General features: G+C 46.4%; 1 protein-coding gene across 2 annotated transcripts in view; it reads left to right on the forward strand.

Annotated features, from left to right (window-relative positions):
- The window catches only part of Maco1 (macoilin 1), a 53,103-nt gene extending 32,644 nt beyond the window's left edge, over positions 1-20,459 (forward strand). For both annotated transcript variants that reach the window (XM_021160173.3, XM_085838853.1), the window contains exons 7-11: positions 8,870-9,028; positions 10,294-10,476; positions 11,884-12,004; positions 15,193-15,367; positions 18,658-20,459. In XM_021160173.3, coding sequence (XP_021015832.1) covers positions 8,870-9,028; positions 10,294-10,476; positions 11,884-12,004; positions 15,193-15,367; positions 18,658-18,860 — 841 coding nt within the window. In that variant the 3' untranslated portion in view covers positions 18,861-20,459. The remainder of the gene's footprint in view (positions 1-8,869; positions 9,029-10,293; positions 10,477-11,883; positions 12,005-15,192; positions 15,368-18,657) is intronic.
- The last annotated feature ends 5,898 nt before the right edge of the window (positions 20,460-26,357 follow it).

Consider the following 26,357-nt stretch of genomic DNA (forward strand, 5'->3'; position numbering starts at 1 on the left):
AGTAGATTCTTAAGTCTATTTTTAAAAGTTTAGTGGTTTTTGTTTATTTGTCTCTTTGGAAACAAACTTAATTTATATTTGTCTGGCACTATGTCTGAGCAAGTATACTTTGGCAGACCTGATTTATTTTCATTTCCTGCTCTGTCTGTAATATTTTAGGCTGCTGTAGTTTTACTTGGTTGGTCTTGTTTATATTAATTCACAGGACAGATTGTGCTTATTTTAACCATTGAAGGAACTTTAAAACTGTGTAAGAATATAGTCGTGGTAATAGGAACAGGATTTCTACTTAAGCAGGGCTACTTTGTGACGTGAGCACCATGCAGTGTATTAGAAACTAGGCAGCACTGAAGCCACACATTCTATGTGCCCACCATTTCCACGTCTGACAGCTCCAGGAGATAGAAATGACCTGGGAGGTATTCATATAAGGAGCCTGGGCGTGATAGGTTCTGACGGTTTACCCTCTTCACAAAGCATGGTTTAATATAAATCTCTGTGTGAATCTCTAGTTGCTGCATCAAAAGATATTGTATTATAAAGACTTTAAGTTTTTATTACGAATTTATGCCCATGTCCTTGTTAAGATCAGGATATTTGAATGGATTGGTTCTCTGCTAGTGTGGGTTCTAGGAATCAAACTCAAGTCTTCAGCCTAGGCAGCAAGCACCTTTGTCTATTGAGTCATCTTGCCAGCCCATTTTAAAAGACTTTTCATATAAACTCATGTTTAATCACATTTCTTTATGATGCTAGTTGTATGTGTAGGTGTGTATGTGGTTTGTTTTGATACAGGCTCTTACAGTGTAGCCCAGACTGACCTGGAATGTACTCTGTACACCACACTAGCCTCAAACTTAGGGAGATCTACCTCCTCTCGTTCCCAAGTGCTGGGATTAAACGTGTGAGCCACCATACCCAACATGATGTAATTTTGGGCACACATGGCTTTCTTCTTGAAGAATTTAGAAAGTCAGCAGCACCATGTTTCCTTACATGACCAGCTGTGTAAAAGCCTCTGGAGTACTTTATCTAATACTTACCTTTTCATTAGCTTTATTATAAATCAAAACACCACAGACCAAGATTTTAGTGTGTGGTGTCCCTCTGTATTCTTTAAGGAAAATTAATGTGTTCACCCTTTGTGTTTGTCTTAGTTTGAGTTTTATTTCTATGCAGAGACACCATGACCAAGGATTGTGACTGACTTAAAGTTGCCAAGGTTTAGTTCATTATTGTAGTGGCTGGAGGCATGGCGGTTTGCAGACATGGTGATCTGTAGGTATCAGGAGACAGAATGCCACACTGGGTATAGCTTGAGTATATATGACCTCAAAGCCTACCTCCAGAGTGATACACTTCCTTCATCAAGGCCACATCTACTCCAACAAGGCCACACCTCCTAAGAGTGTCACTCTTTAAGGCCAGGCATTTAAACACATGATTCTGTGGGGGCCATGCCTGTTGGAGGCTCCGCAGTGTGTGACAGAAGATGGAGCAGATATATAAGATGCTTTGTAGTACAGTTTCACCTAGTAATCAGTCCATCAGGATGGGGTTTTCTTTTGGACATTTGTGTCTGGTAAGCAATTGTCCTACCATGAGGCACAAGAGAGCTTCACTTTAGTATTTGCTGAGCTGTGCTTGATAGACTGTATTGGAACAGCTTCCAGTCACTTTAGGTCTCACATAGGAGCATGTAGCTATCTGTCAGGTACGTGACATATACTGCCCTGACTGACCCATGCTGCCTGTGCTGTCAGTGTGGGTGACCTGGCAGGGGAGTGGAAGTTGGTATGGGGGATTATCAGTATTTCTTCTGGGGTTAGGTCTTTCATTTATCTAAAACAAGTCCTATCTTCTTGAGTACACAGGGACTATTCATGGAGTTAGATTCTTGATGAGGCTCTTTATTGGCTTTTTTCATATGTGCCTCCCTTCATAAGCACACACATTTATCCTATCTCTTAAAGCTGAATCGAAGGCCACTAGTTGTGGGTGTGTTTGTTGCGTCTAGAGTTATGACATTGGCCTGATCTGTTCTATTCTGATCCCTGAGTAGGGACACTGAAGGACACAGCGTGAGAATCAGTGACACGATGTGTAAGAATTCCGTGAAATGTTAGGAACATAGTCTCTATTTCCAATTGTATTACCCGTCCCTGAGACACATACACACAGGCAGATTCCACACCAGAATGGCTGGGGCCCAACACAAAGCAGTGAGCACATTAACCGTCCAGAGCACAAGGGCTTCTCCAGAAGGCACTATGACACACAGTGCTAGAGTGTGCCTTGAAGAATGGGTAGGATTTTCTGTTCCCACAGCACAGTTACAGGCAGGTGTCAGGAAACAAATCAGTGGCAGGGTTCATTAGGAAACTTGCCTCAGTTGCATGTCTGTATAACTTAGACGTGGTTTTTAGACTCCCCTTTGCCACTAGAAGCAGGCTATAGTCTAGAAACATTGCATATAGTCTAGAAAGTTGCAGAGCCAAGGGTCCTGACCCCCCTGGTCCAGGAGTCCAGCCAGCAGCCCAAAGAGACATGATGGTGCACGACTCCTAGAGTGGCTGCAGAGTCAAGTTTTTTTCCCTTGGTGAATTCTTATTAAGAAAGATCAGGGCTGGAGACATGGCTCAGTGGTTAAGAGCACTGACTGCTCTTCCAGAGGTCCTGAGTTCAATCCCCAGCAACCACATGGTGGCTCACAACCATCTGTAATGGGATCTGATTCACTCTTCTGGTGTGTCTGAAGACAGCTACAGTGTACTCATTAATAAAAAATAAATAAATCTTAAAAAAAAAAAAAAGAAAGATCAGCTTGAGCCGGGCATGGTGGCGCACACCTTTAATCCTAGCACTCGGGAGGCAGAAGCAGGTGGATTTCTGAGTTCGAGGCCAGCCTGGTCTACAGAGTGAGTTCCAGGACAGCCAGAGCTACACAGAGAAACACTGTCTCGAAAAACCAAAAAAAAAAAAAAAAAAAGGAAAGAAAGAAAGGAAAAAAGAAAGATCAGCTTGTTCCTCACAGATCTTTCTCTTGTCAAAACTCACTACCCTGTGCCTTAAGCATCCCCTCTGCTCACAGGCAGGCTTTATTAAAAAAAAAAAAAAAAGGTATTTCACAGCACCATTAAACCTTTTACTTCTGAGAAATCTTTGCCTTGGTCTGATTCTAGTCAATCACTAGAGAAATACAAACATTTAGATTATGGGTCTCCCTAACTTCAGATATTTAAAATATCTGTTCAAGTGTAGGCTAGCACTTGAGAACTTGGGGGTGTTTTTCCTATCTCGCCTGCCTCAGGCTGTCATCTGCATTCAGTTCCTTCAGTCAGTTTGGAGATTCCCCTTATTAAAATGTAAATCTTTTCCTCTTGAATTTAAACAGCTATCAACTACATAGAGCTTGGCTTCCAGGCTAGGATTAGGGGATAACAGATTAGGGGAAGAGATAGGACTAGAGTAGGTAAGAGGGCCCTTAGCTTTGCAAATCCACTTCCTAGGTGCCCTGCAGCCTGACGTGGGGACCTGCGGGAGAGCTTCTGTAGGCGGTCCCATCTCTGAAGAGCTAGGTGAGTGCTTCAGAGCTTTGGGCTGGCTATCAGGTCATTGTGACCTGTAACTGGTTAGAACTAGACAGAAGTACACAGAACTTATGCCAGCCCTGTCTGTCCAGAGTGCTGGTCCCACCAGCCAGCCCACAGGAGCTGGGCAAGCAGGAAGTACATTTGCTTCCTCGCTAAGATTGATGAGCTTGTAGCACTTGTAGGAAGAGTTCCTTAATCCCTGGAAGCCCTGGTAGGGCAGAGCAGGCTTAGCTCTGAGAGATGGGAGTCCATGATGCATCCTACTGGAATTTTGAAGGTTGTAACTATTACCTGTATTTGTATCTTGTTTCTCTCTATGACTTGCTTCTAGTTTAGGTAGCTATTGGCAGTTAAATTGAGTGTTATGCATGTATTTGAAGATGTTGCGTTAACCTTTTAACACTATTTAGTCAGAACTTCTTTCTTCACATTAATAGATTATACATGTGTATTTTATGTGTATTTTACCTAGAGAAGTATTGGCCTTCAGCTCCAAGGGGGCTAAGTGTACCACTAAGACAAGTAGCCACATCTGCTCACTACATGTCCCCAGCACCTGACTGTCTCAGTTCAGGTCAGCTTGCTAATTCACATATTTCTCCTAAAATTTCCAGCATCCATCATTCTATTAAGCAGATACAACAATTGAGCCATGTCTTATAAAATTAGAAAATGGAGTGGCCAGGCATAATGATACCCATCATTAATCCCAGCACTCAGGAGACAGAGGCAGGCAGGTCTCTGTGAGTTCAAGTGCAGCCAGGATTACATAATAAGACCCTAGCTAAAAAGAAGGGGAAGAGAGCCTGTGTAAGTAAATTATACAGTAAATGTCCTTATATACTCACCGTGTGTGTGTGCGCGTGAGGGAGTGTGCGTGTGTGAGATGGCGCGTGAAGGTAGAGGGCGACCTCTGCAAGTTGGTTTTCTCCTTTCATGGTGTGGGTTATAGAATGCGCCTTCATCCAGTGAGCCGTTGTTAGCACCATACACTGGAGCACCATGCAGTAGTTTAAGGAAAGTGTCTGAGTAGGTGAAGGTGCAGCTGAGATTCAGGCTGTTGAGATTCAGGCTGTATGTGTGTCAACCCCCTTCATGATAAATGTAGTTATATGCATGGAAAGTGGGAAAGGCTCATAGGAAAGAAGTGCATCAGATGCGAGTGTGATCTGATTCAGCCTGCATGAGAGTAGTGCAAGTTGTTTACATGTTGAATTTTTTTGTTAGATTTTTTTTTATGCTGAGTGCATTTCTTGTTTTTTTTTTTTTTTGTTTTTTTTGTTTGTTTGTTTGTTTGTTTGTTTTTCGAGACAGGGTTTCTCTGTATAGCCCTGGCTGTCCTGGAACTCACTCTGTAGACCAGGCTGGCCTCAAACTCAGAAATCCGCCTGCCTCTGCCTCTGCCTCCCAAGTGCTGGTACTAAAGGCGTGCGCCACCACGCCCGGCTGCATTTCATTCTTATAGTAAAAAGTTAAACCCAGTGAGAGATTATAAATCATTTTATCACCTGTTTCAGTAAAAATTTGAACAATGTAGTAGGCCTTCAAAGCGACAGGTTTTTGTAGTAGCCCGTGGAGATTACTCACTGCATTTTGACTTGTGCTTTTAAGTCAAGGCTTTGCTGCACAACTCAGTCTCTAGTGAGTAGAAGTTTCTTTTGTCAGTATTTGAAATGCTTAGATTATGGATTTCTTAGGTTACTGAGACTTTCTCTTAGCAAACTCAACCAATGTCATTAGGTAGTGATCATGAAGCCCAGGGTTTCTCAGGCAGGCACGCTCATCCTAACTATCACACTTCGGAAAGCAGTAATAAGAAAGAGTTGGTGGAGCTAATGACAGTAGTTAGGAAAAGACTGAAGCATTTTAGTCCTATTTTTTATGAGAGTAAATTGTTTTGTATTTTCAAAACCATTTCTCTGGAGGTAGAAGTGGGTGGATCTCTGAGGCCAGCCTGCTCTACAGTGCTTCATAGTAAGCCTTTGTCTTGGGGTGAAGGGGGGTGGGGTGATGAGATTTCCTGGGCTAGAAATGTAGCTCAGTGGGAGAGTCTAGTATGCAGGAAGCTCTGGATTCAAGCAGTTTCCTACTACAATATGACATATCCACACTAGAGTATACTGTAGTAGATCTTGGATGTGTACTTCTGAGCATGTACACACTACAGTATACTGTAGTAGATCTTGGATGTGTACTTCTAAGCATGTACACACTAGAGTATATAGATCTTAGATGGGTACTTCTGAAGAAGTATCCTGTCTTTCTTAACAAAGGAAACATATTTTTGTAACTTCCTTCTTTTTGTTGTATAGTACTGCTGGTTTGGCTTTGATAATATTCTCATCGAATTCCACTTCTAAAAAGCATTTTGGGAGACCAGGGAGATGGCTCAGAGGGAAAAGGCACTTGCTGCGAAGCCCAGTGACTTGAAGTAATGGCTCTCACTCACACTGTGGAAGGAGCGAGCATACTCTCAGAGCTCGTCCTCTGACCTTCACATGCATGCATGCAAACGTACACACTAAATAGATAAGTGGAAAGAAACTTTTTAAAGCATTGTGTTCTGTATTTTACCAAAATTATGTTTGTATCCTTTGTTCTCAAAACTCTTTATATTATTGCAAATTTCAAGAAATCCCAAAACTTTACTCAGAGGAAATAATGTCTTTTGAAACAGTATTTCTCTGTGTAACAGAGTTCTGGGTATCCTAGACTCCCTTTTTAAAGCAGACTGGCCTGAAACTCACTCTTCCCAGTCTGTGTATCTCCTGACTGCTGGGATTCAGTGCATACAGTGCATACAGTGCATGAGGCCCAGCTAATACGGTCATTGTGTCAGAGAAACGCTTCACTTACAGCCAGGCAGTAGTGGTGTATGCCTTTAATCCCAGCACTGAGGAGACAGAGGGAGGCAGAACTCTTTGAGTTCTGGGCCAATCTGATCTACAGAGGGAGTTCTAGGACAGCCAAGGCTACACAAAGAGATCCTGTCTCAAAAAAACAAAACCAAGACCACCACCAACAACAACAAAACCAAAACAGAAGACTTTTAAAATGAAAGTGATAAGTACAAAATTACTAAAATGTAGCATCTGAAAGAAGGGGCTTTTTTTTTCTTCAGCTGATGGCAGTCAGCTGTGCTGTGGAACCAGATTCCCGTGTCTGCATCTGGTACAACTTAAGCTGCTGAGGTAAATCAGCAGCCATTTCTAAATGTGTCAGGCTTCGAAATCCTAGAATAAGTGGGAGGAACCTTAGAGATGGTCAGCTGCAGACGAGGAAACTGCAAAGATATGTGCAGAGTTGGCCCTAGAGGCTTAGGACCCTGATGACCGAACTCTGTACAGACCAAATGCCTCTGTCCTCATGGAGGAGCCTGCCCTTTCACTTAACACGCACTTCTTCCTCTGAGAGGCTGGCCTCACAAGAGATGTGAACATGAGCATGCACTTGTTAATGGGATGAACCCTACGCGGCCTGTTTGTAGTGTAGTCCTTGGGTTACTTCAGGCGAATGAAGGACAGCATAGCTATGATCTAAATGCTGATCTTCGAGTACACTGAACTGAAATGACCTTGGTGATAGGGACAGTGTGGTGTGATGTGGACCTGTGACTATTCCCTAGGGAGTGAGCCCTGGCAGGAGACCAGCAATGCCCCTGGAACTCAGTCTCTAGGCTGTGCTCTCACAAGGAAGGGAACACTGGTGATAGCGCCTGCAGTATGACTTGGGGCTTGAGAGTTGTTTTAAAGTTGTCTAATGGTAGTTAGGGGAAGAAAGTGTTCAGCTTTCTGTAAGAGGCCAGGGAACATTACTGAGTGAGTATTGATTTCTTCAGTAGGCCCTGAGGACTTTGTACATAATAAAACATGTATGAGCTTTAGTCTGTGGATCTGACAGTCCCAAAGAGAGATCCCCATTGTGCACCAGAAGCTGTGCTTCTGTCAGTATGCTGGACTAGAGACACAGAAGTTTTCTCAGATTGGGGGTGGTAGTTGAGAGGTTAAGTGTGGCTTAGCATGAACAAGCCCTGGCATGTCCTTAACACCCGGGGAGGGATGGGGTTTCTGCACACAGAACTCAAGCACTGATGTTTGCTTATCTGTGCATTTGTGTTTTGTAGAAAAACTGTCTTCTCAGAGCTTCACTGTAGTGTACGTCCTGGGCCTGATCTTCAGCTCGGCTGTCGAGGTCCAGCTGACTCTTTCCTACTGGTTCTAGTACAGTCTTTCTCAGGCACCAGACTGAGGGCTTGTCCAAGCACCATGGCTGCTCGTGCCTCTGAGGTTTTTTAAGTGTGCCAACTCCATTTGGAGCACTCCTCCTTCCCTGCTTCCCATCCTCTGCATAGCCTTCCCCAGATTGCTGTGCGGGGGGTGGGCTGGGGAGGAGGAGGATGGATCCTGGGATCCTGCCTGGGGATCGTGGGCTGCAAGATTTTCTTACTCTTATTTCTTCATATGGGAAAAATGGGAATAATCATTGCAGTTGGCCCTTAGCTCTGCTGATTAAATTAGTTCACATTGCTACCTACCTATCGGGACCTATCGGGAGCAGTGTGTCCAGTCACTGAGGAGTGGCTGCTGCTATTATTCTTCCTAGTATATGTTTAATTGTAGCCTTTCTTGTGTTACTATCTAATTATTTTAGTCATCCAGTCTTTGGCCCCTGTTGAAATTATAGAGCCTTCCTGTGAAGAAGAGATTTGATTTTGCCCTTTAGTTCCTTTTACTGCTTGCTTATATTTAGACCCCCAAGTGCACATCTCTTAAACTGGTGTTATTATGGGCTAGATGGAGCAGGCAGTAAGGAATGGCACAGTAAGGTAGGTTTTAGCTTACAGTTTTCTTAATGTCCCTTTTCTTGAGCCTTGATGAGCTCTTGTGCCATACCAAAAGTGTGACTGTTACTTAGCAAGCAGTTTCTGGAAATGGATGGAGATCTTGTAGCCCATGATGAGGGACAGTGCAGTCTGATCTAGGAGAGTGTCAAAAAGAAGAGTCTCTGGCTGGGTTCTGAGTTCATTGCTCTGACAGGCTTTACTTGCTAATGAAGTCAGCAGTGGGGAAGAGACTTGAATGTTTAGCTCTCCTGTTTTTCTCTGCTCCTTTATCCACTACTCAGGTAGACATTGGGGACAATCAAAAGTTAAGCCCTCCTGTGAAGGCAGTCACACCATAGAACTAAGCACATCACAGGTCGTCCCGTGGAGACCGACTGTCGCCAATCCCTAAGGCGCCTCCCAGATGAAAATGCTGCCTTTCTCCCTTTCCCAGGCTGGAACAAGACATTAAAAAGCTAAAGGCTGACCTGCAAGCCAGCCGGCAAGTGGAGCAAGAGCTGCGCAGTCAGATCAGCTCCCTCTCAAGCACAGAACGAGGCATCCGCTCAGAAATGGGCCAGCTCCGGCAGGAGAACGAGCTGCTGCAGAACAAGTACGTGCACCTATGGGCCTTGAGCAGGGCCTCCTGGTACCAGGGGAGGACAGACAGTCTCAGGCTGACCAGGAGACACGGCCCAACCTTCCTATTCATTGATGTTTAATTTTCCGTGTTCCCATCAATTCTACACTTGCTTTGTTCCAACAAGAGTTTCATAATATTATCTCTGCTTTAATAATGTAGTTTAACTATAATATTAGTTAATAAGCTTTTGTGATAAGTAACAGTGATAAGGAATTTTGCCACTCTTTGAAAAGTGTGATCTTTTCCTGAGGATTAGGCTATATTTACTTTGAATCTCAGAACTGAAAAATGACAGTGAGCTTTGGTTTCATTTGAAGAGACAGGCAGAAGCTGGCTCTTCTGTGTGAATTCCTTAAACTTTCTTTAATTCATTCTGGAGTTAGTTGCTGACTAAGGTAAGGTTGTCTTTGTAGTCTCTAAGCTGTGTATGTCTGTGGCAGTGATGTCTCTCACAGGCTTCCCCACAAAGAAGATTCTCACGTAGAGTTCCAGGAATTAACTGTCTGCTAGAGTCCACCATGCAAGAACCCTGGCCATCGTCTGAGCAGCTTGTGCAGTTGTTAGCGTTGGCCCCTGGGGGACAGTCTGATGGCTGGCTCCCTTCACCTTGCTGTGTGAAGCTGTAGAGAACTTAGGGCTGTGAGAGGAGAACAGGCTGCAGCATGGGTATCATTCAGAAACATAGTGTGGCAGAGGCTAAGCCAAGGGAATTGCCACAAGTTCAAGGACATCCTAGGCTACGTAGTGAGATCTTGCCTAAGAAAACAACTGAAAAACAGAGGAACAGACCTTCCCCTCCCACCAACTTTATATTCAATAGGACTGGTCTAATCTGTGGGTCTTTGGTATGTTGTTGTTTTTTGGTATTTTTGTTGTCTTTTTTTTTTAAGCTTTTTTGGGGGGGGGTGTTTTTTTTTCCCAATGTTCAGAATTAACTCTATAGTCACCTTCTACCCTCTTCCTTACCTTTCTGACCCATGTCTTCTGACTGCCTGCTCTGCATCACTTAACAGAACAGAGGGCAGGGCTGACTCTGGGTTACATAAAGTAGGTGACTTATTAGTATTTAGGAACCGTTAAGTAGTGATTAGTAATGACCATGTGTTTTCTCTGATACTTGTCTATTCCAACCTCCCATACACACTCACAGAAAGGCTGCATGGAGACTATATTTCTCAGGGCTTATAGTGACTGTCTAATGAGAAGATTCTTTGTCAACAACTATTTCCATATAGGTTACACAATGCTGTGCAAATGAAGCAAAAAGACAAGCAGAATATCAGCCAGCTGGAGAAGAAGCTAAAGGCTGAGCAGGAAGCCCGAAGCTTTGTAGAAAAGCAGCTAATGGAGGAGAAAAAAAGGAAGAAGTTAGAAGAAGCCACAGCTGCACGGGCTGTTGCCTTTGCTGCTGCATCTAGGTATGTCACTAGAGTATTTGGTCGTGGTTGGCTTTCCTTGTCCCAAGATAGATGTGGGGATTTGATGCTTGGGTGGGATGGGACAGAACAGTTTGTGTGAGTGGCTTGCTTTCCTAGGTTGTTCATCAGTTGTTTCAGCTCCTCCGGAGCCAGCTCACACTGCCCTGCAACATTCATCTCAGTGACCTCACCCATAGAGCAGAAGAAGGGGTCACTGTACTCCACCATACACCTGAGCTTCCTCTCACTATCTGTGTGGCCACTAAGTGCTTTGAGAACTCCCTCTGCAGTCAGTCCTCACAAAGCTATCAGTGCTTCCAACACAGACGGGGGTGGTCTTAAGGGTCTTTACGATATTTTTTTAGATTAATTTATTTAATTTTATGATCATAAGTGTTTTGCCTGCATGTGTCTCTGTGCTCCATGTGTGCAGTAACCATGGAAGCAAGAAGGCATTGAATTCCTGGGACTCGAGTGATGGGTGGTTGAAAACTTTCATGTGGGTGCTGGGAACCAAGTGCTCCTACTGTCAAGCCATCGCCTCAACCCCTGATTATTAGTATTTGTTTAAAGATTTTATTTATTTTATGTATTTTATGTACACTGTATCTGTCTTCAGACACACCAGAAGAGGGCATCAGATCTCATTACAGGTGGTTATGAGCCACCATGTGGATGCTGGGAATTGAACTCAGGACCTTTGGAAGAGTAAAGCTATCTCTCCAGCCCCCTCCCTGATTATTTTAGAGGACTGAAGAGATAGCTCAGGTGGCATAGTGCTTGAAGTGCATAAGGACCTGAGTTGAGTCCCCATGTAAAAAAACAAAAAACAAAACAACAAAAAAAAACTGGACCTGGTGGTGCTCAGCACCCATGTAAAAAAACAGGTGTGGTAGAGCACATTTGTAATCCCAGCCCTGGGGAGTTCAGAAGTAGCAGATTCCTGGGACTCACCAGCTTCCAGAGATGCTGTCTCAGAAAAATCTAAATGAACCTGGGTGGTAGTAGTACACACCTTTAATCCCAGTGCTTAGTAGGCAGAGACAAATGGATCTCTGAGTTGAGGTCAGCCTGGTCTAAAGAGCAAGTTTCAGGACAGCCAGGACTACAGAAACCCTGTCTTGAAAACTTAAAAAAAAAAAAAAAAGGATATTAGAAAACCTAAATTACAACTGCTGAGCATACACAGATGCTTTCTTGTCACAAGTCCCTAAACTACATACCACATGGCACCACTTCCTGCCTCTTAGTGATAGAGGGATGGCTCTATGTAAAGTCTATGCAAAAGCTGCTGTTTTATCTGAGGAATTTGAGCATATGCAGATTCTGTTTCCATAGTGGTCTTCAAACCAATCTCCAACGATAGAAGGAGAACTATAAACCTTACTTCCTGACTTTTTTCAAAAGGGGAGAGTGCACGGAAACCTTACGGAGTCGGATCAGAGAGCTAGAAGCTGAGGGCAAGAAGCTCACAATGGACATGAAAGTGAAGGAGGAACAGATCAGGGAACTGGAACTGAAGGTTCAGGTGAGGAGAGGGTGGGGTGGACGGTCCATCACAAGGGCACCTGCAGCATGCCAGGGTTGTGTGCCCAGTGTGGAGCAGCACCTTTATACCAGGCCTCTTAAGTTGCATTATCTACAAGGGAAGGGGCCTTAATCTTGTCCTGTTTGACACAGCCAGGTTTCAGACATCAGGAAAGGGACAGATGAGCCAAAGTAATAACTGGACAAATGGGGGGAAATAAAAGTAGAGCTTTAGTAGCATAGAATGGAAATGTAGAAAAAGAAAAGATAGGGGGAATAAAGTGTCTTATTTGGTCTTGAGATACAAGAAGACTTCTAAGCATAAAATCAGTACATAAACTCATAGATAACAATCAAACAGTAAATAAGGTAGAGATACTTGGGATGGGTGCTGCTGGGCTGCAGAGACAGCTCAGCAGTCAAGAGCACTGGGTGCTCTGGCAGGGACTGGGTTCAAGTCTCAGCGCCCACACAGTGGCCCATAGATGCCTCCTATTCCAGAGTGTCGGGTCCCTCTTCTAACCCCCACAGGGACCAGGCTCACACATGGTAAACAGATACACACACATGCAGGCAAAAGGTTTACACAATAAAAATAAATATAAAAATTTAAAAAGCGAGAGAGAGAGATACTCACTGAGTGGTGGTGGTGCACACCTCGGATCCCAGCACTGGGGAGGCAGAGGCAGGGCGATCTCTGTGAGTTCCAGGACAGCCAGAACTACAGAGTGAGACCCTGTCTAAAACAAATAAAAATATATAGATATCAACGAGTATCAAAAATAGCACTTTTAGGATATAAGTAGCTGGTAAAAGTAACATACACAGAGAAATACAGTATACAAACAGATCGTTTACAGAAGAGAAACAAGTGCTAAACGTGGATCTTCAGGACCAGCAACAGTGTGGCTCATCAGGGAGAGATGCTCACTGACAAGCCTGATGACCTCAGTTACCCACCTGGTCATTAGGAGAACCAACTTTCGGGTCCTCTGACCCCCAGAGTCATAACAGCACACACCATCAAAACAGTGGCGGGAGAGATGGCTCACTGGTTAAGAGCGCTCATGCTCCTTTGGAAGACCCAGGTTTTATTTTTCAGCTTTCATATGGGGTCTCAGACCTGCCTGTAACTCTAGTTCTAGATACTCTGACCCCTCTTCTTACCCCCACATGCTCCTGCAAGCACATGGTGCATACACAGACAGTCAGACACACATACCACATACATTTAAGTAAAATTAAATACTTTTTTTAAAAATTTATATGAGTACACTGTCGCTATCTCCAGACACACCAGAAGAGCGCATAGGATCCCATTACAGATGGTTGTGAGCCACCATGGATTGCTCTTAACCCCTGAGCCATCTCTCTAGCCCCCTCAAATATTTTTAAAAATTAAAATTAATGTAAAAAGTTTTAAGTGTACTCTTATTGCCAAGAAGTGACATGGTTATAAAAATTTCAATCAGCCGGGCGTGGTGACGCACACCTTTAATTTCTGAGTTCGAGGCCAGCCTGGTCTACAAAGTGAGTGCCAGGACAGCCAGGGCTACACAGAGAAACCCTGTCTCGAAAAAACCAAAAAAAAAAAAAAAAAAAAAAAAAAATTCAATCATTTCTCCTATGAAATTGGCAAAGAATTTTTGTTTTGCTTTGACATAGGTCTTGTTATATGACCCAAGCTGGCCTCTAACTCATGCCAGTCTTTTTGCTTCTGCCTAGCATATGCTGAGATTATAGGTGTGGGCTATGATGCCCTTCCATAAGATTTAAAAAGATAATCTAAGTGGAAATGCTGTAAAATAGTCCTCTACGTTGCTGGGAGTACAGCATCAAAGAAAAGACATGTTTCTGGAGCTTTAGGAAGCCAGCCAAGAGGCAAGACCTCATCAGTGACTGATACCATGTTTAGTATGGCGGCCTAGGAATGTAAAATAAAGAAGAAAACAGTCTTTTTGAGACAGGTTTCTCTGTGTAGCCCTGGCTGTCCTAGAACTCACTCTGTAGAACAAGCTGGCCTCAAACTCAAAGAAATCAGCCTACCTATACCTCCCCAGTGCTGGGATTTGAGGCGTGCACTGCAGCCACCAACAGCAGCTAGAAACAGTCTTAATAATGCAGCAGATATTTACTTAAGGTACAAGAACAGGAATATCATTGAGCCATCAGAAGGTCTGTTTTCAGCCTGGTGTGGTGAACCTGCCTATAACCTAGCACTTGGGAACCTGAATAGTTGAAATGATCTAAGTTTTAGTTTTTTGAAACACTTCGTCTATTTTAAAGGACTATGGATAACTTTCAGTTTTTGTGTATTTTTTTAATTCTCTGAAATACATTTGGATTTCTGTCTTTTAAAAACAGTTAGCTGAGCGTGGTGGTGGCACATGTCTTTAATCCCAGCACTTGGGGGTGGGGGGGTGCGTGCACAGAGGCAGGCGGATTTCTGAGTTCGAGGCCAGCTTGTTCTACAAAGTGAGTTCCAGGACAGCCAGGGCTATACAGAGAAACCCTGTCTCAAAAAAAAAAAAAAAAAAAAAAAATAATAATAATAATAATAATAAAGTATGCCAGGCATGGTTGCATATGCCTTCCACCTCAGCACTTAAAGGTTGAGGCCGGCAGATCTCTGTGAACTCAAGGCCAGTGAGAGCTACACGGTGAGTTGCAGGCCAGCCTTGTTTACGTTGTGAAACCATGTTTTAAAAGGCAAAAAAATAAGAAAAAAAAAAGAAAAGAAAGAAACAAGTTCAACATTTACTGACTGTATTAACAGTTATTATAAATGGGCTTTCCTACAGTTTGCCTTATCAAAATAGCAAATATTTTTGTAATTTTAGGGCACATTTTTACAAATGTGACTAATGAATAAGGCATGGTTTGCAAGTAGCTAAGAAGAGGGGTCTCTGCTCTGAGTAAGTCTTGCAAGAGACCTGGGAGCAGATACCACTGTTCTCCAGCTTTGTGCTCCATACTGCCCCCGGATAGATACCTTTGAGGATTTGAGTCTTGTCTGGGCATTTCGTGTACATTCCTAAGAACAAAGTGTAAACACACAAGGTATCAGGATTCTCTGTCCTAATGGCCAGGTCAATAAGACTGGAGTTTACTTTGTGAGTTCAAGCCAGTTTATTATATACATTCATGCCAAAACTGCCCCATAACATCACTGTCTCAACCTGTTGACAGGAGCTTCGGAAGTACAAAGAAAACGAGAAGGACACTGAGGTGTTGATGTCAGCCCTCTCCGCCATGCAAGACAAAACGCAACACCTAGAGAACAGCCTCAGCGCAGAGACGAGGATCAAGCTGGACCTGTTCTCTGCACTTGGTGATGCAAAGCGGCAGCTGGAGATTGCCCAGGGTAGGAAAGCAGGGGCCCACATGGGATGGTAGGACCTAGAGGTCACAGTGATACATAGAACGGACCTCCCCTTAGAGCTCTGAACCGCATGGCACCTCAGAGTTTTCCTTACTCTGTTTGGTGCCTGAGTAGTGTTGAGATTCGGAGTCACATCAGTTGATGCTGCAGCATTTTGAGATGAGAACATGCTTGAGATGACTGAGTGCGTGGGGCACTTAGTTCACATAGATAGTAGAGTTGTGTCTACCTGACTGTAAAGGAAAACATCTGGTAATCCTTTTACAGTGAGGTCAAATATTACATACTAATATTAATGGCAATTTATGAAAATAACTATTTTCAAATAACGAGAAGAGCGTCACTGTCTTACATTTATATTTATTTACTTTCTGACTTAGCCAGGCAGTGGTGGCGCACACCTTTAATCCTAGCACTTGGGAGGCAGAGGCAGGCAGATTTCTGAGTTCGAGGCCAGCCTGGTCTACAGAGTGAGTTCCAGGACAGCCAGGTCGACAAGGAAAAACCCTGTCTCGAAAAACAAAAACAAAAAAAATACTTTATGACTTATAGAAAATATTGGCATTCTCCTCTGTGTTACCATTCATCTTGTGAGATTTCTACTGCACGCAGGTTTCACCGCAGGCCCCACTGTGCTTACTACAGAAGGCAGTGATGCACTGGTGCTTTTGTGTGCTGTGCACCGTGTGGAGGCTGGCTATATTTTGAGAATAACCGCACTAAGGCAGGCCAGGGAGAAAGGGTGGCGGAGATGGGAGACTGGAGAGCCTGTGGTGCAGGCAGGAGCTTGTGGGATGACGCCTGAGAGCAGAGCATGCTGAGAAGGAGCGCAGCTCATGAGGGAGCAACCCAGGCTGGGGGAAGCACTGGGGTTGTCCAGGAGTAGTCTGGTAGCCCCAGGCTTGGCTAACAGAAAAGAGGGGAAGTTAAAGGGACTGTGAATGTAGCACACTGAAGGAGAGTGGTCCCAGGTCTCCAGGGAGAGCAGCTCTCCCAGTGGCTGCATGAGAGACAAGGAGAATGGAGCAGAGGCAGAGGCCAGTTCAGAAACTGGTGGTGTCTCTTGTCTAAAAGGAAGTGTAGGGTGACAGGAGGATGGTGTATGTAGAAGAGCTGGGATCAGAGTACTGGAAACAAGGCAGAAAAGCAAAGCAGGTCTGGAGCATGAGGAGGGAGTGCCTTTGTTCTGGGGCACTGATTGGTAGGTGCTCCTCTGACACCCAGGTGAGGCATAGCCATCAGTCATTGGGAACTTCAGCCTTGCCTGGAGATGTTTAGAATTGGAGAAGCTAAGGAGTTGGTAAAAGCCACCTAAGAGGCTGGGGGGGCGGGGGGGGGGGGTGGCAGGTGACTGAACAGAGGCTACTGTGTCTGTGGCTCAGGGACAGGTCCTTGAAAAGGTTTCCAGCGGGGCTGGCGAGATGGCTCAGTGGGTAAGAGCACCCGACTGCTCTTCCAAAGGTCCAGAGTTCAAATCCCAGCAACCACATGGTGGCTCACAACCATCCGTAACGAGATCTGGCGCCCTCTTCTGGAATGTCTGAAGACAGCTACAGTGTACTTACATATAATAAATAAATAAATCTTTAAAAAAAAAGAAAAGAAAAGAAAAGAAAAGGTTTCCAGGGATCCTGCTTTGAAATTGAGCATCTCAGCCCCCACTGGCCCTTTTTCCTGTCTGGCTTAGCACTGAGGAATGACACCTCTGCTTAACTAGCCCTCTGCTAGATCTGTACACTTGGGGAAGAGCCATCTCCCCAGCATGGAAACAGCACCTGCTGTGTGGGGCCAGGGTGTTGGGCTCTCTGGCATGGCTGGACTTCACTCTTAGCCCATAAATGCTTGGGAAGACAGAAAAGTCCATGCGGAAGCTCTTGAGGGGTTTTCCTGTTACTAATGAAACCAAACCAAAGTCTGATGGGGAAAATAGTGGCTCGTGTATCAGGTGCCGCTGAGTACTTAACTCTTCTGAAGCACATTGTGTTCAAAGGAAGTGTGGCCGGTGCTAGCCTGAAACTTTGGGGCCTAAGAAAGTGAGAGCGCAGTTCTTTTCTCCTGCTCGTGGCTCCTGCTTTTTCACTGTCTCCCTCCAGATCTGGTCCAACTTCATAATTTAAATCCACACCTGTTCCTTCCTATGCTGTTATTCATCCTGATTACAAAATGATTCTTCATCTCCACTACACCCTGTGAGACCCAGCCACCCAGCCTTCCCTCACCGCAGACACTGTTGTCTACCCAGTGAGAGCTGCGCACACATAGGCCTCTGCCTTTCCCTTGGAGGTCACGTAGGCACAGAGCATGGGGGAGACCTCATGGATTGGAACAGGCTGCTCCTGGCTTCAGTCCTGCTGTCTTCATAACGGATGGGCATGCTCTCTGAAGCCTTGCCTCTCCCCTGGGCTGCATGCGGGGATTTAGCAGTGGGAAGTTAGGAGCATAGTCTCCCCTCACAGAGCCTGTGATCCAGCAGTGGATGATGGCTCCATCACCCAGGGAAGTGGAGGAGTGCTATGGGGAGTGTGGGTGCTGTGGCCAGACTGCATGGAGTCCACTCCGTGATATGGCTTCCTGTACCCTATCCTTGCATCATAAAGTGGGTGGTGATAATACCTCTTCTGCATGTGAGGGAGGAGAGGTTGGTGTCTAAGCACCGAGAGCTGCTGGGCCACACTGGGCCTTAGTTGCTGTCATAATTATAGAGATACAGAACAAAAAGGAAAACTTGGGGAGTGTTGAGAACCTAGAACAGGCACATTGAGATCGATAGGAAACCTCAGCTTCAGACAGGGACACGGCCGTGAAGGGTTGAGTTGGCTTGTGCTGAAGCAGTCAGTTGACTTCTGGGCAGAGGTCAGAGGGCATTGTGCCAGCAAGCTGGGCACCAGTCCCAGAAAGTCATCTGTTTTCTGTTGGAGAACCTACTGTGACCGATTGAGGTCCTGGTTCTATGTTCCTTGGTTTAACACTCAGAGCCCAATCTTCCAGAAGGGAATCCCAGCTCAGGAAGCAGAGCTGTAAAACCCCACCCTTCAGGCTGCTGGGTCACCGCCACTTTGTTGTAGCCCCACAAGCTCAGAGCAGGTCAGTATTTTCCATAGGTAGAAAGGAAAAATGGCAAAGAGTAACAGGTGGACCACAGTGTCTAAATGCGCCCTGATGTTGGGTACGTAGCAGGAAGCTTGCTCGCTCTTGCAAAGTCCTGAGCTAAGGCTGGCCTGGGAATCACGGATCTCTCCCTCCTCACTAATGCTAGGTCTTTGATCTTGCAGGGCAAATCCTTCAGAAAGACCAGGAAATCAAGGACCTAAAACAGAAGATAGCTGAAGTCATGGCTGTCATGCCCAGCATAACATACAGTGCTGCCACCAGTCCCTTGAGCCCCGTGTCCCCCCACTATTCTTCCAAGTTTGTGGAGACCAGCCCCTCTGGACTTGATCCTAATGCCTCTGTCTACCAGCCCTTGAAGAAATGAAGGCCAACTGTGTGTTTGCCCAACATTTGGAACCAGAAGGCTTCGAAAAGCAGCGTCTCTGGCAGTCAAGATAAAAAAGTTGATATTGTGTTTTGTGGGACTGTATATGTTGTCATTTTTAAAGGGGGGAAATAACATCCACGTCTGATTAGAACCGCCCGTCAGTTGTTCTTGGAAGTTTTTAGAAGACCTCACAGGACTTTGCAGTTTATTTTTCTTGGCCAACACATTAAAACCATTCTTGGATTTCAAGTAGCCAATTTTGCCTTTTTATGTATTTTTACATAGTTTCCTCTTCAAGAAAAAAAAAAGCAGAGTTTTTTTGCTTTTCAACTCTATTTTGTTCTTAAATAAGCAAGAAAGTTGCACGTTGTATTCACCTACGACAACAAAAGCTTAGTTTCTAGCATGAGAGGCTAAACAGCCCCACATAGCCCTGACTCCATAGCTGCATTAGAGATGATGATTTCCACTGCAGAGGAAAGAGGGGTCGGCCCTCCAGGGACCAGGCAGAGTGAGAGAGTGTCACTTAAGCTGAGAGAGACTTAAGGGTGAGGCTGGCGTGTAGGCGTGTGACGGTGTGTTTGGAGTATTGCCATTTCCATCACTATTAGCTCGAGAGCACATCCAGAGCATACATTTCCAGAGGAAACTCGATCATTTCCAACCATCTTCCCCTACCCCACCCTCCCGCCCCCGGCACCTGTCTTCTATTTGTCGAGTTCACTGCTGATCCTGTTGTAGGTGGTTGGGCTGCTGGTCACCACACCACCACTTGGGTTTTTTCCATGGGAAGCAGACTGCTGGGTGTGCGAGGCTGAGTGATTGGCTGATCAATCGAAGCCTTGGCCTAGGACCGGCTCCCACATGCCATTGGCTGCTTTCTTCACCCTCCTCATCTCACGAGTGATGGTTTACAGATGTCTGACAGTTCCTCAGCTCTTGTGCCAAGGAAGAGTGGTGGTTGTCGTTTTGTTTTGAAGACTTAAACTCTGCACAAAGATCCTGGTTCAGCTGTGCACTATAGGTTGGTAGGAAGTGTCGGCCCAGACCTGGGAGAGGGTGTTAAGAATCAGGGAGCGGGAGGGCAGGGGAGAGAGAGGACGGGCAAAGCAGAGATCTGGTTTGAAAGCTGGGGAAATTGAGAAGCCAGATCGATTGGCTTTGCTTCCATGCTGTGTGTTCTGGAAGGACATGGCTCTAAAATTTCCTGTTGATTGGCATGTGTATCTCATTTAAAGCAAAATTAGGTAGAACAAACCAGTCAGTAAAATTAGAAGTATTACAGAGAATCATCCTTTTAATCACAGATCTTATTTTGGAGTAAAACAAACTTCTAGCTTTAGCCAGGTGTGCATGTTGTCGCCATTTGCATTTTGAATCATCTTGTGTAAATGTCACCATGAAAGTGTTACTCAGAATTGTCATAGTTTTTTCCCCCCATCTTTGTGCTAAAACATGGAAAATTGTCACTATGTTGATGAGGTTTCCCCCATTCTGCTGCCTTTGGGACACTGTTTTCGTTAAACTTGGTCTTGGCTGCATTCTTTTTTTTCCCCCGTGGGGTTCAAGAGAATAAACATTTTCTTACTGATAAAACTAGTTTCCTGCCTTTTTAACATCCCTGGTGGACACAGCGAGGTAGATTCTTCCGCTGGGGCTGTGGTGGCGGCCAGTTTGTTTTCAGCTCGTCTCAGCCCCAGGTCAGATGGCTGCACTGATGGCCCCGGGCAGGGACCAGGCACAGGGTTAGAGAGGTGCACATCCAGGAGCTCCAGCTGTTTGGCACATCCATCCTCATCCACCTTCCCCACATCTGTTCTCCGGCATCGAAGCCAAAGCCATCTTCTCTTCTGCGCAACCTGCCTGCCTGCCTGCCCGCGGAGGAGGATCTGGAGAGCAAGTTCTCTCCACATCACTTTGCCCTCTCCCGCTTTCTAGAGTCTACTTTGGCTTCTTAGTGACCGACGCCCTGTTAATTTTCCCCTGCTGTGGGTGCTTAACCAAGCCTCCAGGGCGGGCCCTTCCACCACAGTCCCACTGCCACCCCTGCACGCTTGTGTGGAGCTTTGTCTGTTTTCATCTGAGAACGAGCCAGCGGCCTCTGTTGGCCCATGCTCTCCCATCTTGCCGTTATTACAATTGATGTCGGCTTGAGTTTCTAGAGAATTCTGCTCTTGGCATCTTGCCTTCTCTCCTTGTTTCCTGTCCAGTTAGGCATCTAAATCTTGGCCATTAAGGTTTGTAGGCATACACCCTGAACTACCATAAGCAGGGTTTCCTGCTTTCCCCGAAAGAGTGTCTCTTCTGCCCACGGTGCTCTCGCTGGAGTGGTCTTCACTGCAGTAATTACCAGTTGTCTTGTCTGCCTATCCTAAAGTGGCCCGATGTCCTAGGGTTTCTGATTTATTACATGCCATAAAGCGATGTTTGCCATTCTAGAGGGTTTGGTATTTACAGGATGGGCTGAGCGTGTTGTCACTGGCCGGGAACCCTCTTAGTTGACATCCTCCAAATGACTACTCCATGTCTCTCCTCCCTCTGGCAATCCTTCCGAGAGAGCCTAAAAGTAAGCAAGAACAGTTGCTGTTGCTCAAACCTGTGGGGAGGGGCTATCCTTTACCCTGTCACCCCCTTGCCCCATGCCACCCAGAACAGCTGACATCTGGTTGCCGCCTGTGACCCAGTGCTGAGGAGGATGGCAGGTCCAAGTCCCACGGTGAGTTTGAGGCCAACTGTATTGTAAAAGCCTGCTTCAAAGAAATAAAGGAATTGCAATCCATTATACTTGGGAACTAAGGGAGACATAACCCAGGTTGCCCCAGAGGTGAACTAGTTAAACTTTATTCAGGATGAACTGGGAGAAGGATGGGAGCCAGGCTCACTCATGATTAAGGGTCTTAGACCTGAAGGGCCTGGCTCTCTGGAGCTGTGGGGAGTGCTCCTCTGGTCCTCTCCTCACTGTCTGCTTTTAATCCCTGACCCTCTCTCTGTCTGTGTCTGTGTATGCACTTGCACATACGTGCATCTGAAAGCCTGAAGTTGAGGTCCAGAATCGTCCTCAATCCCTTCACCTTATCAAGGAAGAGTCAATAACTCGATAAGGCAAGAGCCAGCTTCCTCTGGGCTCTTTTCTGTGCTTGCCTCCAGGACCTGAAACTGAAGGTGTGCACGTGGTCCTTGTGTGGCTTCTGGGGACCCCAGCTCCTGTTCTAAGGTTTGTATCCTAATTAACCACTTAGCCATCCCTAGCCCTCAAGCACTTGCCAAGGAAAGCCATCCCTGTTCTGCTGTGGTCCACCAGGAGCCCTGTGGTCTGGCCACGCATACCACATGATAGGCATCAGCCTCCAGCTTTGCCGTCAGCCCTGCTCTGAGCCCCTCACGGTGTTGATTCTTTTTTTTTTTTTTTTTAAAGATTTATTTATTTTTATTATATATAAGTACACTGCAGCTGTCTTCAGACACTCCAGAAGAGGGAGTCAGATCTCGTTACGGATGGTTGTAAGCCACCATGTGGTTGCTGGGATTTGAACCTCGGACCTTCGGAAGAGCAGTCGGGTGCTCTTACCCACTGAGCCATCTCACCAGCCCACGGTGTTGATTCTTGAATCTGTGACAAAAGTCAGAGCGCTTGGACTCTCCAGGGCTTCCCTGCAAGGTCTGACCTGCAAGGAGTCGCTGTAAGACATGTGACATGGATTTCGATGTGCCCAGCAGCTGTGGGCCTCACAGCCTCCGTGGCTCAGGCCCTCACACTCATCTGACCCTGCATTTTAATAAGGTCACCTGTGGAGCCCCATCCTGAGTGACAGTCCCAACTCAAAGACTCTCAGCCTCTCTTTAGGCTTTTGGAATTTTAGAATGAAGAGCTTGGCTGCTGAGGGGTGAAGGAGGTGAAGATCTCTAAACCCTACTTCTTGTTTTGAGATAAGAGTCTCACCATGTAGCTCTTGACTGGCCCATGGAACTGGCTATGTAGACCAAAGTGGAATACAAAAGATCCTGCCTCTGTCTCTCTCCATGTCTGTCCCCTCCCTTCCTCCCTCCCTCCAGCTGGAAGCCCAGGCTAGGAGGGTGGAGTCTCCTTTGCTACCCAGCAATGGCTGATCAAAGCAGGTCAGCATCTCCCAGGGACCCAGGGCAGGTAAACACCCGAGCGAGGGACCTGAAGTGTGTGTGTCGTCCTATCGGAGCATCTGGAAACAGTGCCATACTTCAGGGTTTTAGACGAGTCTAAACAGACTGCCTCCAGGACAGGCAGAGAGCAGAATGAGCCTATTCACCATGTCTCCCATCTGCCTGTCTGCTTTCCTGTGTTTCTTGTCAGATTTCCCCCACAAGTGTCTGCTTGTTCTAGCAAGGCACGAAGATTCCTTCAACAGCCCGGGGCTCGGAGAACAAGTCAGGCTTTTTCTGGTCCTTCCTCCAGGAAGGATTCTGGCTGACACACAGTCCAACAATCTTCGTTCTCCCGAGGGTACCACGCTCTTCTTGCCTCCTTCCTTCCTTGGCTGGCTCTGAACAGCTCTGCCTTCTCCTGTCTCAGCTCCTCTGCCCTTGCTCGCTGTTCAAGCTCAGTCCTCCTTGGGTTGGGCTCTCTAGAGCCTGGAGTTGCTCTCTCTAGTACTTCTCGAAAGCATCTAAGGCTTACCTGTGCAAGAAGTCAAGATGAGCATCGTCTGGAAGCTGCTCTGTCCTCGTTCCTAGCAGTGCAGTCTGGATACAGTGGAGGTAACGGGGATGTGGAACTGAGGGTGGCAGGACCTTTAGTGAGTTTGACCTGAAACCTGTAGTTACTTTTTTATTTCCTTTCACATTTATTTCCTGGGATGGGGCTGAAGGAGGTGAGCCACAGCAGATGTGTAGATGTCAGAGGAACCTGCGAGAGACCCAACCCTCCCCCCACTGTGGGCTCCTGTAGGTACCAGGTTTGGCTACAGGCTCTTTACCTGTGGCACCATGGCTGGTCCCTAAACCTGCACTAATACATCGTAGTCCTTCCGTTCCCCTCTCCAGCCCCAACTGAATCTGAGGACCTCTGAGAGCCACTGACCTGAACCGCTGCCTGAAGCCATGTCTACCAGCTGCCAGCAGAGGGCCCAGGCTATCTCAGCCCTGGCTACTCCACAACTGCCAGCTCCGCTGGGCATGGGAGGCTCTTCCCTAAAGACTTTGCTATAGAGTCTGTCACTGACAAACACCAAGTCACCTCCTAGGGGTGCTGAGTGGCCAGGTGCTGGATAGATGCAGCTCAGTAGGGAGGAAGGTTTCCTTGGCTTCCCTCCCACTGGGGCGGGGGCGGGGCGGGGGAGGGAACCTTTGCTCAGAATTCTTCTAGTTAAAATGGTAGGTGATTTTTGTTTTCTTTGCTGGGCCCTGGTATATATCCCCAAATTTCCGACAGTAAACCTGATTACTTTCATAATAAATGAATTTTAAAACAGTTTAAATGTAATCGAAAGACAGATCAAGGGAAGGAAAGTGGTGAAATGATTCAGGGGGTGAAAGTGCTTGCTATGGGGCTGGTGAGATGGCTCAGTGGGTAAGAGCATCCGACTGCTCTTCCAAAGGTCCAGAGTTCAAATCCCAGCAACCACATGGTGGCTCACAACCATCCGTAACGAGATCTGGTGCCACCTTCTGGAGTGTCTGAAGACAGCTACAATGTACTTACATATAATAAATAAATCTTTAAAAAAAAAAAGTGCTTGCTATGTAAGCCTTGAGGACCTGACCTTGATCCCCAAATTCCATGGCAGAAGCAGAGAACCGGACTATGGAGCGTTGACCTCTGACCGCCATGCCTGCCCTGGCACCTGTGCACTTTTGGTCACATGCACAATAATAGGAGGAGGGGAAGAAGGGGAGAGGGGGGAGAAGGAAGAAGAGGGAGGGGGAGAAAGACTCAGAAAGGAGCTATGCAGCCTAAGGGAAGTCCCTCTGGCACTGAACCCCAGCTGTTCGTTCTCCTGGGGTATCTGCCTGAGGGAGAAAGTTAGTGGGGTCACAGTTGTCCAATGCTCAAGGTAGCTGAGGGTTTGTCTTGTCACCTCAGCAGTGCACTGTCCCCAGAGTTGGAGTTCAGAGTGTTTGGGTTCAGACTGCCCAAGGACAGTGATCCACTCACATTCACACATGGCTGTTCTGAAATGCTGGGAACATCCACAGCTGGGGTTCTATCAAGTTCTATCAATCATCTATCAGTTATCTATCAACTACGTATTTATCATCTATTGATTATCATCTGTCTGTCTATCTATCTGTAATCCATTTAGAGACAGGATCTTGCTATGTAGTGTCCAGGCTGGCTTTGAACTCTGTTACCCACCGCTTTGGCTGGGATGACAGACAGGCTTGAGCTCTCATGCCTGATACATTTGTTTTTGAAACTGGGTCTCTGTGTAGAGCAGGCTAGCCACAATCCCCGTCCCTTCTGCCTCTGAGTGCTGCTACTGTGGGCTCTTGGACCACACCTGGCCAAGGATTGGCTACCCAGCCCACTTCTGTACTCCCTGCAGGCCCTGGGAGAGGCGGGGCGTGGCTCCCACCCTGCCTGCTTGGTGGATTACCTAGGGCCTGGTATCATGCCCTTTTCTACCAACCTGACATCTGGGCTGAACTGAGCTGTGTGGTTTTTGGCAGCAGGGTTGGAAAACAGACTAGAGGACAGGGCTTGAGAGCGACCTTCTGTCCCTGTGACTTGGCCTCAGAGGAAATAAATTCTGGTGGCTGGAGCTGGAGAAGTTGGAGCTAGACTCAGTCTCTCACTTCCCCCGGCCACTGGGCTTCTCTCTAGGCCCCAGCCTCCATTTCTCTTGGTCACATCTCTTACAATGATGTTTACCAATGTCAACTAACCCCAGAAGGTCTGTGAACATCACCTGCATTGGTGGTCTGTAGGCTTCATCATCTGAGGCTTGCTCTCCTTGGCTGTCTTGACCAAGCTGACCTCAAATTCCTGGGTTCAAGTGGTCCTCTGGCCTCAGCTTCTGACATAGTTGGGACCACAGGCATGCACCACCATAAATGGCTTTATCTCAGGTTTTCCGATAATAAACCATAGGATCGGTGGCCAGGAGAAGCTCAAAGGGGACAGAGGCAGAGCAAGCACTGTGCTGTCAGGAAGGGTGAGGAAGCCATCCAGAGAGAGAAAGCAAGCCAGCCAGCCGGGTAGTTGGCTGGCAGGAGCTGCCCCTGCCATGAGTCTGTGTGTTCTGGGCTGGTGAGAGTCAGAGCTGCCTCTGAAGCCCAGGTGTATGAGTATGGCTCCCCGCAGGGACCATGGGCTCCATCCTATCAGGCAGGGATAATAACTCCCTCCTTGCTGTGGCCTGTACTAGTTGTGGCCAAGAGCAGAAGTGTCAAATACATCTGGGCCTCAGCCTCCTGCTTTCTACAAGAACATTTGTCCTGGTTAAGAAGAGGGACAGCTGGGGGAAGTCAAGGCCAGCCCTCAGGTCTGGTGGTAAGACTGTCTTCCTGTGTTAGTCAGTA

This window comes from Mus caroli, unplaced genomic scaffold, assembly GCF_978045245.1.
Source record: "Mus caroli unplaced genomic scaffold, Mus_caroli_1 scaffold_6, whole genome shotgun sequence".
Taxonomy (NCBI): Eukaryota; Metazoa; Chordata; class Mammalia; order Rodentia; family Muridae; genus Mus; species Mus caroli.